General features: G+C 51.3%; 2 protein-coding genes across 2 annotated transcripts; both read left to right on the top strand.

Moving 5' to 3' along the window:
- Positions 1 to 23: 23 nt before the first annotated feature.
- tom1 (E3 ubiquitin-protein ligase TOM1) lies at positions 24 to 13,272 on the top strand. Its single transcript, XM_025652785.1, has 5 exons — positions 24 to 569; positions 656 to 4,520; positions 4,589 to 8,437; positions 8,498 to 12,745; positions 12,800 to 13,272. Exons 1-5 carry the CDS (start codon positions 522 to 524, stop codon positions 12,892 to 12,894), a joined length of 12,105 nt encoding a protein of 4,034 aa, XP_025505400.1. The 5' UTR covers positions 24 to 521; the 3' UTR covers positions 12,895 to 13,272.
- Positions 13,273 to 13,470: 198 nt separating this feature from the next.
- BO66DRAFT_427843 (ribose-phosphate diphosphokinase) lies at positions 13,471 to 15,302 on the top strand. The gene is made up of 4 exons (XM_025650370.1): positions 13,471 to 13,719; positions 13,793 to 13,884; positions 13,969 to 14,341; positions 14,401 to 15,302. Exons 1-4 carry the CDS (start codon positions 13,649 to 13,651, stop codon positions 14,825 to 14,827), a joined length of 963 nt encoding a protein of 320 aa, XP_025505399.1. The 5' UTR covers positions 13,471 to 13,648; the 3' UTR covers positions 14,828 to 15,302.
- The last annotated feature ends 289 nt before the right edge of the window (positions 15,303 to 15,591 follow it).

Genomic DNA, 15,591 nt, shown 5'->3' with positions numbered 1-15,591 from the left:
TCTTCCTCTCACCCAGTACTTACACCCCACCTCCCTTCCCCTCCCTCCCTCCCATCGACAACTTACTCAACCTCTTACCCTTCCATCAAAGCGAGGACTCGGTTCCTTTCCTCTCCCGCTTGTTTGAATCATCTTAAATCGAGATCGAAATTTCAGGGCAGCGCCTGCACCGTTCCCTGTCATCCTTGATCATCGCCAGTGGTACAGTAGTAACGCCGCTATCCTCAATCCTTACTCTATCTTTCCTTCCACTTTCTCCGACCGTTCAACCTTTCCGATCGGGCAGAGTTCTCTGCATTCTATCAACTCGTCCCCAACACTCCTGGTCTTTTTCTTGACCGCTTCACTCTTTGGTTTGCTCGAGGCAGAGAGCCGGGAAAAAAACGTCATAAGGCCTTCTCGCGACTTGATCCGCGACCCGGTCTCCACGACCACCCCTCCCCCCCCCTCCACCCTCTTTAAGAGGGGTTCCTCGAGTCCTTTACACTTCCTCATGACCGCCGGTCCTCACAATCGTAATCATGGGGAGAATTAAAAAGGTCGCGAGCCAGAAACATGAAGCCACGATCGTGAGTTACTCTCGCTTCAACCCCGCGTGCCATCGTTGTTGATGTGAAGGCTGACTGAAAAATTTTCTCTCTCTCGGTGCGTTTAGTCGCCATATCTAGCAGAATTTATCACTCGTGCTACGACTATTTCAATTCCTGAGCTCCCGTCACATCTCAACAGCTTCTCTCGTCTATGGCCATTTCCCAGAGGCGACTTGTACCATTGGATCAACGTTCTCAACCGATTCGATGAGATTCTTGCATCTGTGATCGAAACTTATACCCTCAGTCAAGGCCCGCAGACGAAGTCTTTCAACAGACAGTTCTTGGTGCAGTGCTACGCGACAAATGACAATGGCGGGGCTTCGGAGGATGTCGATGCCAGGTTGGAGGCTTTGCAGTATGGCCCAGAAGGAGATAGGGAACTACTGGAAGTGATCATCGATTTCTCCCGACTCCTGCTGGAGAAGTGTGGCAACCGCAGTCTGTATGGTAGTAGTGAACGCCTTGGGGATCTCCTCAACACCACATCGCCTTCTCTTCTCCAGTCAACTCTACGCCTGTCGCTCTGCCTGGCACAGAGGTATCATTCACGCCACCGAGGTGGCTCCCATCTCCAGCAGAGCTTGTTAGCGGCACATTACAATATCGACTTAGAGAAACTACAGAAGATTGCCGCCCCATTTCCTCGTCCGGCTGGTGTGTTGCCTGCAGCAGCAGTCAAGACGAAGGAGAAGGGACCCCAGACTAAACACAACGCCAACGATTTGGTCACGCTGACTCGAGAGAACGACAGCTGGGATGAGTGGGGGCATGTTCGCTTGCTCTATTATCCATCCGGACCATCGGAGCCAGCGAAGGCCTTGTTTGAAACCGGTACTAGCGGCCCTTCAGTGCAACCTCCCACTACTCCAACACCTCTGCGTAGAACTCATACTCACCCCACCCCACGCTTGAGTCGTCTGTCCACTACCGACGACTCGCCCAGTTCTGTGATCGCGACTCCCGCAAAGCCTGACGAAGCGCTACGGGGCGGCACGAATCTTGAAATCCCCTATTCTAAGATCTCATCATCTAAGGCTGAAGATCTTCTTGCCACTTATGTGGGAGAGGTCCCAGATGACTCCAAGTATGAATTGCTGCACAGGATTCGCACTGCTCAGGGATTGGCAACGTCTCGGGACAGCAGGGAGCAGATCCTGGCTATTCGAATCCTTGCCCTCACCAACCTGGCTTATGTTTACCCCGAGCCGCTATTCCAACAAAAGATACTTCAGTATGATATGGAACAACCCAAGCGCCTACAGCTCGCTTTCCAACTGGCTGAACTTGTTCATCTTGGGGCAAGCGGTGATCTGGAAGTTACACGGACTGTGCAGACATTGGCACTCCAGGCCCTCGACGCCCTTGCGAAACACAAGGCTCGTGCTATTGACGTCTGTGCTGCTTTGAGTGTGAATGTGAACCATGGTGTTTTGATGTTCCTCACCCGGAAGGTAGTCAATGAGCTGGGCTCCGAGGACAACGAGCAGGATGATGGTAGCCAGGATGAGTGGCGGGATGCTTTGCTTGCCTTATTGCGGACGCTGCCCGGATCAAGTACTAGGACTCCCGAGACTCTTGTTTCCGCCGGGCTGATCCCAATGTTCGTGGATGTCTTGAAGCTACGAACTGAGAAGGCCCGTCGAGTCTACTCCAGGGTAATGGAATTCTTGGATACCTTCGTCCACGCAGTTCGTGATGCACTTGGTACTCTTACTAGTTCGAAGGGATTCGATGCAATCTCAGACTTGATCGATCATGAAACCAAATCTTCTTTCGAGCATGTAAAAAGCGGAAATGGACTCCCCCCGCAACACAAGACACCTTCGATCGACTATCAGATCCCCTATTTCCAGCAACAGACCCTCCGTTGGATGTTTCGTTTCGTCAATCATATCATGCAACACAATGGCGGTGGCTTCGATCGTGTTCTTCGGAATCTGATCGACTCGCCCCAGCTGCTGACATCCTTGCGGCTTGTGCTTGAAAATGCCCGGGTGTTCGGCTCTCATGTTTGGAGCAATGCGGTCAATATTTTGAGCAGCTTTATTCACAATGAGCCCACCAGCTACGCGGTCATTGCTGAAGCTGGACTCAGTAAAAGTCTGCTGGAGGCCGTCACATTCTCCGAGCTGAAGGTCGCCGAAAAGCCAGCAGCCGAGTCGGAGGATGTCTCCACAGAAAACGAGCCCTCGACGACTGCGAATACTGGAACTTCGGATCCCACAGCGACCAAGGATAAAGCCCCTCGCGTCTATAGCATTGCACGACCGAAAGATGTACGGCTGGCACCTGGGATAATGTCTGCTGCAGAAGCTCTTTCTTGCGTGCCTGCTGCGTTCGGAGCCATTTGTCTTAACTCGTCAGGATTGGACCTGTTTCAGTCTTCCCATGCGCTGGAGAGTTTCTTCGAAATCTTCGAGAACCCGGAGCATGTGAAATGCCTGAAAGACGACCCTAACCTGGTCCGCTCCTTGGGTACTACCTTTGACGAGCTTGTGCGGCACCATCCAGCTTTGAAGCCCCATGTCATGACTGCGGTCATTGTCATGGTCGCCCGTGTGGGACTTCTTTGCAAAACTAAAGCTTGGTCACATGGTATGGGAGCAAAGCTTTGGACAGAAGACCAGCAAGGCAAGCACGTCCTTGCAGGATCAACTTCCCATCTGTTGAATGCAATCGGAGTTGAAAGTCAGGATTCTTCTGACGCTCAATCTTCGCTTGGGATTCCCCATCTCAACTCCGACTCGCTTCCAAACGGCGGGAAGCTTCAGATTGGCGATCTTAGTCAACTTCTGCCCTCTTCGGACGGACAACTTGAGCCCAAGAATGTGGATGACTCAGGACTCACGGCTACGGACTACCTTTACCCTGTTGTTCGTTTCTTGGGGGCCTTCTTTGAGAACCAAGCCAACTGCACATATTTCATCGAGTCTGGTGCCGCGGAGTTCATTCTCGACTTCGCGACTCTGCAGAGCCTTCCCTTTGATTTCCATAACACGGAAGCCAACCAGGAGCTTGCTGTTCTCGTGCATATGTTAGCTGAAACCAAACCTCATGTGGTCGTACCATCTCTTTTGCAGCGGGCGGAGCGGGCTGTTGACATGCTCGCGGAATTCTGGCAGAAGCCCGAAAATCTCCACAACGGCTTCTTCAGTCCTTTGATTAAACAGTCGTCTCAGCCTGGGTCGGAGAATAAAGGCAAAGAATCACTTTCCCCCGCATTGACACATGGGACGTATCTTGCAAAGCACATGGGGGCTGCACTTGTTCTGACAGACTTCCTTCGCGAAATTTTCTCCATGCCCCTATATCAATCCCGCCCCAGTCTACAGCTTCCCATCTTTGTCCAGGTGAATCTAGCTGACCATTACTGCTCGCTCGTAAAGAAATTGGGAGGATTGCATGCTGCTTGCGTTTGGGAGGAGATTCTGCTTGAGAAGAACATACCTGATACCTGGGATCAGGCCACGAAAGTGCAACAGTCTGGTGCTACTTCCGACAAGCCCGCCGATGCTCAGTTGCAGCCGAACTCTGACGCCGTACTTGCTCCTAGCGGTGGATCCCAACGGGAGGGCTCAGCTGCAAGCGACGCCGCTCAGACAGGTGCTGTGCAAGAGACAAAGCCGAACGCATCCAAGGTCCCTGAAACCGGAGTCGCCTTCACGAATGCGCAAGCTCTGCGATACCTCCTGAGTTCTTTGCCTTCCTCTATCACGGGATTCTTTCACAATCTGGGTCTTGGTCTGAGCGGAAAGAAGAGATATGATGCTTACCAGAAACAGAACGCAACTTCAGTGGCCGAAGAGATTGCGCAAGCTGTGCTCGAGCAGTTGCGATTCCAGCCTCCGAAATCAAGTCAGAGCTCGAAGCTGCGTTTCGCTTACCTCATCGTCATACTTTCTTCCTTCTCGCATCTGCTTTATGAGGGTGAGTAAACATGGTCCCTAAGATATTGCCCTTGACGACATAATAACTAATCATGCTTGTTTTCATAGTCACGCCTGACCGCCCGCATGCACACTATCTGACAATGGTGCTGTTCGCGTTCAAGAGACTCGAAGGCTTAAAAGCATTGAAAGAGATCTGCGACCTATTTGTCCAGGAAGTGAAGACTCTTACGCCACCAGAAAATGTTCCAGAATCTGAGACAGATGTCTCTGCGAGACTCACTTCCGCATACGGTGGTATCAAGATCATTCTCGGCTTCTTTTCTGAGCTCGCCTCGGGTAAGAACATAATGGAGTCTAGCCAAACACAATCGATGACAACAAGCGGTGACCGCGACCGCGACCGACCAGATTACTTCCAGCCTGCTCAGTTTCTCGTTGATCTTCGAATGGAAATTTTGCCAATGGCCCGTGAAATGTGGAACTCAGATTTCGCCACACAGTCGTCCAGTTCTGTTGTCAAGTGCCTGATCGACATCTTGCGCTCATCGCTTGATGGAGACCATGAGGCCGGAGCTGCTCGGCAATCCGATACGCCTCCTGCTCTGGTAGATGTATCTCGACGAGCCTTTGTCATCAGCAGGGATCGGTTGCTGTTACTTCGGGAGAAGGGGTTTGATAGCGATCTTCTGAACGAAGCAGCGTATCGATGCTACAATCACGGTAGTGCCGAAGAATACTGCAGGGCACAAACTTGGTTGCGGGCCCCGCCGAGAGTACCTCCGCCACCTAACGACATCGAGTCTATCCGTTCGTTCACACCACCCGGGGCCGAGCCAGCTGACGATGCTGCAGGAGACTCGCCGTTCAGCAGCGTACTCGATCGATCTGCGCTCGCCCTGCTCTTGGCTCAAGCCTCGGGTCGGCCGACCGAAGACGGATCACGCCCTGAACAGGGTCAAGGCAGGAGCGAGGATAGCGAAGTCAGACATGGTACGGAGTTCTTAGCTAGAGCATTGACTCATATTCTCAATGACGATCACGGAGCAGGGGATGATGAACGGGGACATCCGTCCACCAGGATCCCACGCAATACTTCAACTGCTGAAGGCATTTTGTCCGGTCCTTTGAACCAAGCCGCTAATCAAGCGCCCGAACAACGTTCAGAACAGCCAACAAAGCGACGCCAAGTGGTCACAGTTGAAGACTTGGACGCCGAACGAGAAAAAGTTCGCTCAAATCTGATTGAACGCTGCTTGGATGTTCTGAACGAGCACCACGATGTGTCTTTTGAATTGGCCGACCTCATTGCTTCTGCTACCAGAAAGCACCGTGATCCAGAAAGTTTCCGCAGAGACGTTGGCGAGATTCTGGTCCAGTCGCTGGTCTCACTACAGATGGAGAATTTCCAGGCAGCTGGTAAGAAGGTAGCCGCCTATGCTCATCTTCTCGCCTTGGTTGTGCAAGACCGAGAAATGTACAATGCTGCATTAGGGGAGCTTAAGGAATGTTTCTCGACTTTCCTTGGCTTCGTTCAAGTAACTCCAGAGAAGTCCACCGATGAAACGTTCCCCTGGATTGGGCATGTATTGCTTGTCCTGGAAAAGTTACTCTCAGATGATGCCCAGCCGCCTCAAATCCGCTGGACGCCTCCTAGCAACGATGCTGCAAGTGCTGACGACGAAGGCCCAGCTCATCTGGAAGAACCGCTTGTTGCACCCGACCAGAAGATGCAGTTGTTCGAAGCGTTGGTTGAAGTGTTGCCTAGGGTTGGCAAAGATGACACTTTGGCTCTTTCCATTTGCCGAATTCTCGTGATTCTTACTCGAAGCCGCGAGATCGCTGTCCGCCTAGGTGAAAAGCGCAGTTTACAGCGTCTGTTTGTCATGGTCAAGCAGCTTTCCAGTGCCACAAATGAGAAGTTGCAGTCGGCTTTCATGCTGATCCTGAGACACATTGTGGAAGATGAGGATACGATCCGCCAGATAATGAGAAGCGAGATTGTTGCAAACTTCGAAACCAAGTCTACTCGCCAAGTTGACACCACTGGCTATGTACGCCAAATGTACCATCTTGTGCTTAGATCCCCAGAACTGTTCGTGGAAGTTACGAACGAAAAGCTCAAGCTGCAGCGATTTGATAATCGGCAACGTCCGCAGGTCCTCGTGCTGAAGACTGAAAAGAATAATACCTCTCAAGGGTCTTCTACATCTAAGCAAGGAGCTGAGAAGTCAAGCAGTGGTGAGGTTCAGTCTGGAGACGCGTCAACTGCCGAGGATAATGATAAACCAAAGACCACTGCTGAACTCAAACCTCCCGTGGTAGAAAATCCGGATGGCGTTATACACTATCTCCTCTCTGAACTTCTGTCTTACAAGGATGTCGATGACAAGGAACCCCCGACTGAAACCGCAGATCCAGCTGCCCCTGATCAGTCGGAAACTCAGACCGATGTTGAGATGTCAGTTGACGAGCCACTGCCATCAGTCACCAGCAATGACGCTCAAGGCACCCGAAGTTCTAAGAAATCGGATAAGCCTGCTTTCAAGGCTGACGATCATCCCATTTACATTTATCGCTGCTTCCTTTTGCAGTGTTTGACTGAGCTCCTCTCGTCGTACAATCGTACCAAGGTTGAATTTATCAACTTCTCACGCAAAGCAGATCCTCTCGCAACTACCCCTTCGAAGCCTCGTTCCGGGATCTTGAATTATCTTCTGAACGCTCTCGTACCTGTTGGGACCATGGAACATGACGAGTCCGTTGCGTTCAAGAAGCGCAGCAATACATCTGCTTGGACGATGCGTGTGCTCGTTGCTCTGTGCGCCAAAACTGGTGAATTCGGTGGGATTAGAGGGCGTCGCAATGAGCCCAATTACAAAGATGAAGATGAGCCTGAACTTGTCTTCGTGCGAAGATTCGTCCTTGAACATGCTCTACGATGCTACAAGGAGGCGAACTCTTCGACTGAGCCTTTGGATGCCAAGTATGCCAGGCTGATGTCTCTTGCGGATCTTTTCGACAAGATGCTGAGCGGGTACACGTACGGCTCGAGTGAGTCGGGCTTCCCATCGTCTGTCAGGCAGCTAGGGAAGACCATGTTTGAGAAACACTTCCTTTCTGCCCTCACTGCCTCGGTGGCGGAAATCGACCTCAATTTCCCGGCATCCAAACGGGTCATCAAGTATATTCTACGGCCCATTAACAAGCTCACGCAGACGGCAGTCATTCTAAGCGAAAATTCAGATATATCTACTCTAGGTGAGACCGAGGACGATGAGATCTCATCAGCCACATCGGTATCGGATATGGAGGACGACCGTGAAGAGACCCCTGATCTGTTCCGCCATTCCACACTGGGCATGCTGGAGCCTCGTCATGAAGAGGAGACGAGCTCTGAAGAGTCCGAGGAGGAAGATGATGAGATGTATGACGATGAATATGACGAAGAAATGGACTACGACGAGGAGCTACCGGAAGATGATGGCGAAGTCGTAAGTGATGAAGATGAGATTGAAGGCATGGGACCTATTGAAGGCCTTCCCGGTGACAATGGCATGGATATTGAAGTCGTCCTCGATGACGAAGATGATGACGATGACGATGAAGACGACGAAGATGATGATGAGGACGATGACGTCTCTGAAATGGATGATGACGATATCCTTGCTGGCGAAATCACCGGTGACCATGACAACGACAGTCTCGATGAAGGAGACGAGGACGAATGGGAAAGTGAAGACATGTCTGAAGGTGATGAGGAAGCTGAGATCATGAATCAATTCGAAGACGAGCTGGATGATATCAGGCAAGCCGATCAACGTGGCGATGGGCAACGTTTTGACGACTTGTTCCGAGTTCTCAATGAGGCTGCTGGTGGCGTCGATGGACTTCAGGCTGATAGCCTTGATGACATGCATGACGATATGGTCGACGATGAGTTGGCAGAAGATGAAGGTCAGTAGCTCCATCAACTCTTATCCCTTTTGCTCATTTGATGTGCTAACGTCGTCCCAGAAGACGAAGAGATCGATGAATTGGAGGAGGAACTCGAGGACGCCGATGAAGATCAAGGCTCCTATCAAGGGTTCGACGACGAGGAAGATCTCATTGACCCATGGGGATGGGACGCTGACGATCATCCGCCCCGCGGTCATCATCATCGATTCCGTGGCACTCAACCCGCCTGGGCTGCTGTCACAGGAATCATGCCCAGTCGCCATGGCATTGTTCCTATCCCGCCCTACCGACTTCCCCGGACTCAGATTGCACCCCGAGGAGGGGCTGACGACGGAACAAATCCTCTCCTTGTTCGTACTGACCGTGGCTCTGACGCTGTTGGCCAACCCCGTGGACCCGGTAATGAGGCGTTCACAGATTGGGTTCATGGCATGGAACCCGTGTCAACCGGCCGCCTTCTCCCCATGGACAGTCCTGTCAGCTTCATGAACGCAATTATGCAGGCAATTGGGAATCAAGGAGCTCCTGGATTTGGTGTTGTTACTCGTCCAGATGGTATTCATGTCCATGTCGACAGACGCGCTATCCCTTCCAACCGTATTCAAGACATTTTTGGGCTTGGCAGACAACAGGCCGCACCCTCTCGGTCTAGGGATGACCCTTCGCAGGCAGTGAGCTTCGCTCTGGCCCCAACCAAGACCCGGTGGCAAGAGGAGGCTCGCATTCTGTTCAGCAATAATTATGTTGAGAAGACCCAGCGGGTGATTAACTCTCTCCTGAAGATTCTGGTCCCGCCTGCTATTGAAGAAGGAAAGAGACTCGAGAAACAGGCGGAGGAAGAGCGCAAACGGAAAGAAGAGGAGCGTGCAGAGCGTGAACGTCAGGAGCGTATTGCTCGGGAGGAAGAGGAAAAAGAGCGCAAGCAGAAGGAGGAAGAAGAGAATGCCAGGAGACAGCAAGAGCTTGACCGTCAAGAAGCAGAGCGACAGGCTGCGGGCGTTGATCCAGAGCCAATGGACGATGTGCAGCAAACCGATGTGGTCGCCCAAGCGACTGAGTCAGCCCAAGCGGACACAGGACCATCGGAACCTGCCCGCCGCGTGCACACGACAATCAGAGGACGTCAAGTCGATATTACTGGAATGGAGATTGACCCTGAGTATCTCGAAGCTCTACCTGAAGAACTAAGGGAAGAAGTCATCATGCAGCAACTCGCAGAACAACGATCCCAAGCTGCTGCTGCTGGCGAGGAGCCTACTGAAATCAACCAAGAATTCTTGGAAGCCTTGCCTCCGGAGATTCGAGACGAGTTGCTGCAGCAAGAGGCCGCTGATCGTCGTCGCCGTGAGCGTGACAATGCCCGCAGACAAGCTACTACCACTGAAGGCGCCCAGGTACACGCCGGGGAGATGGATGTACCGGATTTCTTGGCAACCCTCAATCCCGCTTTGCGACAAGCTATTCTTGCTGACCAGCCCGACGAAGTCCTTGCAACCTTGAGTCCCGAGTTGGTAGCTGAAGCTCGTGCTTTGCCCGGCAGACGTTTGGAGCAATTCGACGACATCACCAGAGTCGAACCCCGTCATAGGAATGAGCCAGCCGACGATCAAGAGCCAAAGAAGCAGCAACGGCGCCAAATTGTTCAGATGCTTGACAAACCCGGCGTTGCTACATTGCTGCGCTTGATGTTCATGCCTCTTCAAGGCAATGCTCGCCATCAATTGAATGACATTCTCCACAACGTATGTGAGAACCGCCAGAACAGGGTTGAAGTGATTAGTCTCCTTCTTTCTGTCTTGCAAGATGGAAGTGGGGACGTGTCTGCCATTGAGCGCAGCTTTGCTCAGCTCTCGCTCCGTGCCAAGCCAACTTCTGTTCAGAAGACCCCACAATCCACCAAACGCAATTTGTCGTTCCAGACTTCCTCGAACGTCAGCAACGAGGTTACTCCGACCATGGTGGTGCAGCAATGCTTGGGGACCTTGTCGTTCTTGTCTCAATACAATCAACAGATCGCTTGGTTCTTCCTTACCGAGCATGATTCGTCGTCTTCCCTCAAGCTCAAGGCATTCCGCAAAGGCAAGGGCAAGGAGAATCGGGCCAACAAGTTTGCGCTCAACGCATTATTGTCTCTCCTTGATCGCAAGCTGATCATGGAGAATCCCAATTGCATGGAACAATTGTCCAGTCTGCTGAGCAGCATCACCCAGCCTCTGACTCTTCTACTTCGACGAGAAAAGGAGCGACAAGAGGAAGAGACCAAGGGCAAGAAATCTGAGCAACCAAAGCTCGAGCAGGGCCCCAGCGAGCAACAGCAGAGCGCTTCCGCGGAACAGGAAAGCTCTACTGCAGACGCCACAATGACGGACGCTCCAGTTCCCACTGTCGAGACCACACAGACATCGGAACAGGCTGAAGAATGTGCGGAAGCCAGCACAGGTGATAAGGCAAAGGGTCCAGCTGAAGAAGAGAAGCACAAGAAAAAGACCCTTGAGCCCCCAGTTGTCCCTGATCACAACCTTCAATTGGTGGTTCATATCCTTGCAGCCCGCGAATGCAATGGCAAGACCTTCAGAGATACACTGTCTACCATCAATAACCTGTCTGCCGTTCCGGGAGCCAGGGACGTCATTGGAAACGAGCTGGTCAGGCAGGCTCAAGCTTTGAGCACGGTCATCCTTACAGATCTGGACGAACTCCTGTCGCACATTCACCAAGCCCGGACTGGTACCGATATGCAGGGCTTGGCATTGGCTAAGTTCTCTCCTGCTAGCTCCGATCAAGCCAAGTTGCTGCGAGTCTTGACAGCGCTTGATTATCTATTCGACCCCAACCGCGCGGACAAGGTCAAGGGAAGCGAGTCTGAGACCAGTGCTGCTAAAGAGGATGTCATGCAAACCTTATACGAGTGCGCTACGTTCGGACCATTGTGGACTAGATTGAGCGAATGCTTGACCGTTATCCGACAGAAAGAGAACATGCTGAATGTTGCGACTATTCTTCTTCCTTTGATTGAAGCCTTGATGGTCGTGTGCAAGAACACCACGCTGAAAGATACGTCTATCTCGCGGAACAGCCGTGAGCTCTCGGTCGCGAGCACTTCAGTTGACAATGGTCTCAATATGGAGAGCCTTTTCTTCAAGTTCACAGAAGAGCATCGCAAAATCCTGAACGAGCTTGTCCGGCAAAACCCCCGACTGATGAGTGGCACATTCTCACTGTTGGTCAAGAACCCTAAGGTACTCGAGTTTGATAACAAACGCAACTATTTCACTCGTCGCTTGCATTCTCGTGGTGCAGAGCCTCGCCATCCTCACCCTCCTCTTCAGCTGTCCGTCAGACGTGACCAAGTTTTCCTCGACTCCTTCAAGTCTCTATACTTCAAGACGGCGGATGAACTGAAGTTCGGAAAGTTGAATGTGCGCTTCCATGGTGAAGAGGGTGTTGATGCAGGCGGTGTGACTAGAGAATGGTTCCAAGTTCTCGCACGCGGCATGTTCAATCCCAATTACGCTCTGTTCATTCCTGTGGCTTCGGACAGAACTACGTTCCATCCCAACCGTTTGAGTGGTGTCAACTCAGAGCATCTGATGTTCTTCAAATTCATCGGACGAATCATCGGCAAGGCTTTGTACGAAGGCCGCGTCCTGGATTGTCACTTCAGTCGCGCAGTCTACAAATGTATCCTCAGTCGGTCAGTGTCTATCAAGGATATGGAGACTTTGGATCTTGACTACTACAAGTCTCTTCTTTGGATGCTTGAAAACGACATCACAGATATCATCACTGAGACGTTTGCTGTCGAGACGGATGACTTTGGTGAGAAACAGGTGATCGATCTTATTGAGAACGGTAGCAATATCCCGGTCACCGAGGAGAACAAGGAAGAATACGTGCAGCGTGTCGTCGATTATCGCTTGATCGGGTCCGTCAAAGAACAACTAGACAACTTCTTGAAGGGATTCCATGAGATTATTCCTGCCGATCTGATTTCGATCTTCAATGAGCAGGAGCTCGAGTTGCTAATCTCTGGTCTGCCTGAGATTGACGTTGACGACTGGAAGGTCAACACTGAGTACCATAACTATTCGGCCTCGTCGCCCCAGATCCAGTGGTTCTGGCGTGCCGTCCGCTCCTTCGACAAGGAAGAGCGTGCTAAGCTCTTGCAGTTCGTCACGGGCACGAGCAAGGTTCCATTGAACGGCTTCAAGGAATTGGAGGGTATGAATGGAGTCAGTCGATTCAATATCCATCGGGATTATGGCAACAAGGATCGCCTTCCAAGTTCCCACACTTGTTTCAACCGTAAGTACACAGAATCAATCGGCTAAAATCCCGCATGCTAACTCCGAGCCGCAGAACTTGATCTGCCCGAGTACGAGAGCTACGAGACTCTGAGGCAACGTCTTTACACCGCGATGACTGCTGGTAGCGAATATTTCGGGTTTGCATAAAACGACGGCGCTCATCCATCTTGTTGTTCACTCGAACAATGGGTCATGATTCAACATGCTTTTCCGTCCCCTTAATGCTGAAGCATATGATGGCGTTTTCATGATTCTTTTATTCTGAATTAGTTTGTACAATGCTGGGCTGATGGGCTCGTTCTCCATGCAGGGGCATGGCCAGGACCGGGGTTTCTATGACAATTCGCCTGAAGTGCAGGTCAGACGGCTGTCACGGTTACTAGATTGGTCCAGACCTGCTCTGTTTAATCCTGTCTTTACTTTGACAATTTGTTGCCTTCAGTTTCTGTGTTGAAAGGCTCTCTCATCTTATGTACTTTCTCTCCATCAGCCATGGTTACAAATCAACACGATTGTAGTTCTATTATACTCCTCCATCCCCGACTCATAGACAGTTATTTGTATAATCGACTGACGATTTCTCGATTACTCATCCTTGCCCCGATCCGGGAGTCTGGAGGCGGTAAGGGGAAGTGGGTCCGGGGTCACGGGATGGCATTTTTTTCTGCTGGGCGAAAAAGTCACCCGCCGGCGGGGCATTCGATCTCAACTTTGACTTCTTCAGTCGCTTTTCTGTTTTACCGGTGTATGCGCCTCTCGTCTCGTCTGGACATGCACTATTTTGACTATTGACGTTGTCCAATTTTCCATCACATTTGAAAACTTCCTGCTCACCGGCTCCCTTCCATTATCATTCTACCCGTCCGCGCAATTCCCCAGAACTTTCACCTCGCGACTCACAATGGCAACCAACTCAATCAAGCTTCTGACTGGTAACAGTCACCCCGAGCTTGCAAATCTCGTGGCCGCTCGGTATGCGCTATAGAAGGAGCCTTGGTTCGGTCCTACTGCATATCATGGGCTAACAAGTTGCTTTGACCGGCAGGCTTGGCATTGAACTGACCAAGATCATGGTCCTACAATACTCCAACCAGGAAACCAGCGTCACGATCGGTGAAAGTGTACGAGATGAGGATGGTATTGTTGTCCCTCCTCTGCTGATCTTCTCCCTTCTCGGTGGGAAGAGAAGTGCTCGCCGCTAACATGAACTCTGGTTTGCAGTCTTCATTCTCCAGTCGACGCGCCCGAACGATATCAACGACGGCCTGATGGAATTGCTTATCATGATCAACGCTTGCAAAACCGCCTCCGCCAGACGTATCACAGCCGTCATCCCTAACTTTCCCTATGCGCGTCAAGATAAGAAAGATAAGAGCCGTGCGCCGATCACCGCGAAGCTCATGGCCAACATGCTTCAGACTGCCGGATGCAACCATGTCATCACCATGGACTTGCATGCCAGTCAGATCCAGGGCTTCTTTAACGTCCCCGTCGACAACCTGTATGCCGAGCCTAGCATGTTGAAGTGGATTCGGGAACATCTGGATGTGACCAACTGCGTCATCGTTAGTCCTGATGCCGGTGGTGCCAAGCGGTAAGCCACCGACACATTCGATCTTGTTTTCAAGGGCGCACGTGCTAATTGCAGAACAGTGCCACTGCCATCGCCGACCGCCTTGATCTGCAATTCGCCCTGATCCACAAGGAGCGTCCCCGCCCTAACGAGGTCTCGCGCATGGTCCTCGTCGGCAACGTGAAGGACAAGATTGCTATTATTGTTGACGATATGGCCGATACCTGCGGTACCCTCGTCAAGGCTGCCGACACCGTCATGCAGCACGGTGCCAAGGAGGTGAACGCCATTGTTGTCCATGGTATCCTCTCCGGCAAGGCCACCGAAAACATCAACAACAGCTGCCTCAGCCGTGTCGTTGTGACCAACACCGTCCCTCACGCCGAGAAGAAGGAACAGTGCGATAAGATCGAGACCATCGATATCAGCCCTACCCTCGCCGAAGCCTGCAGACGTACCCACAACGGTGAATCCGTCAGCTTCTTGTTCTCCCACGCCGTCGCTTAAATGCATCCATGGTTTTCGACAGTACGAGGGTGGAGGTCGCACGGTGCTGCGTTGGTGATTTACCCTCCATGCTGAGTATGATCAGGCTCTTTCATGAATATTGAAGGACGCTGGAATGTTTTAACTTATGAAACTATGGGCTCGAACGGGATGCAATAGTCCCTCCTTGCGGCTTCGCTTTTTCTTCTTTTTTCCCTTCCTAAAACGCAGCATCTCTAGATTATGAGGATTGCATGAAACACATGAGGCAGTGAGCATTGGACGCGATGGATGGAAATGGGTTGAGAGAGACGAGTGGAAAAAGTCAAGGCTGTCTTTTTCTTTCTTTGCCTGTTTTGGCTTTATCAACTCCAATTAAAGCATATGTACATATATTTATAACCCCCTTGGAGTTTTGCACTATTACGGTCTTAGTTTGAACTTCGACCACCAAGTACCCTTTTATGAGCGGAATGAAATATGAAATGGATACGATAGAGATCTTGAGGTTGTGCTTGATATTTCACGGTGTAGACTCGGAAGATATCCTGTATTGTTTGTTTCCATAGATTGTATGTGATTCGTTTAGATAGGATAGTACTCCAACATCCGGAGCAAGATGCTCTTGCAGATTATGCGCCATCTGAAGTGCGGTCAGGATTGAGGCAGCCCCATCTGGAGATGTTTTCTTGAATTTTGGAGCACGAACTTCAATGCTACTTATTAATTCGCCTTGAGTATACTAGGTACCACAGGAAGAAAGCACAGTATTAGATTGATCAACC

Source organism: Aspergillus aculeatinus, assembly GCF_003184765.1.
Source record: "Aspergillus aculeatinus CBS 121060 unplaced genomic scaffold BO66scaffold_16, whole genome shotgun sequence".
NCBI classification, from domain to species: domain Eukaryota; kingdom Fungi; phylum Ascomycota; class Eurotiomycetes; order Eurotiales; family Aspergillaceae; genus Aspergillus; species Aspergillus aculeatinus.
This window is presented reverse-complemented; position numbering and strand designations above follow the sequence as displayed.

Coding starts and splice junctions, on each gene's coding strand:
- tom1 (XM_025652785.1), top strand. CDS start 522: ATGGGGAGAATTAAAAAGGTCGCGAGCCAGAAACATGAAGCCACGATC. Junction 570..655: donor AGAAACATGAAGCCACGATC/GTGAGTTACTCT, acceptor CGGTGCGTTTAG/TCGCCATATCTAGCAGAATT. Junction 4,521..4,588: donor CTCGCATCTGCTTTATGAGG/GTGAGTAAACAT, acceptor TTGTTTTCATAG/TCACGCCTGACCGCCCGCAT.
- BO66DRAFT_427843 (XM_025650370.1), top strand. CDS start 13,649: ATGGCAACCAACTCAATCAAGCTTCTGACTGGTAACAGTCACCCCGAG. Junction 13,720..13,792: donor GCAAATCTCGTGGCCGCTCG/GTATGCGCTATA, acceptor TTTGACCGGCAG/GCTTGGCATTGAACTGACCA. Junction 13,885..13,968: donor AAGTGTACGAGATGAGGATG/GTATTGTTGTCC, acceptor TCTGGTTTGCAG/TCTTCATTCTCCAGTCGACG.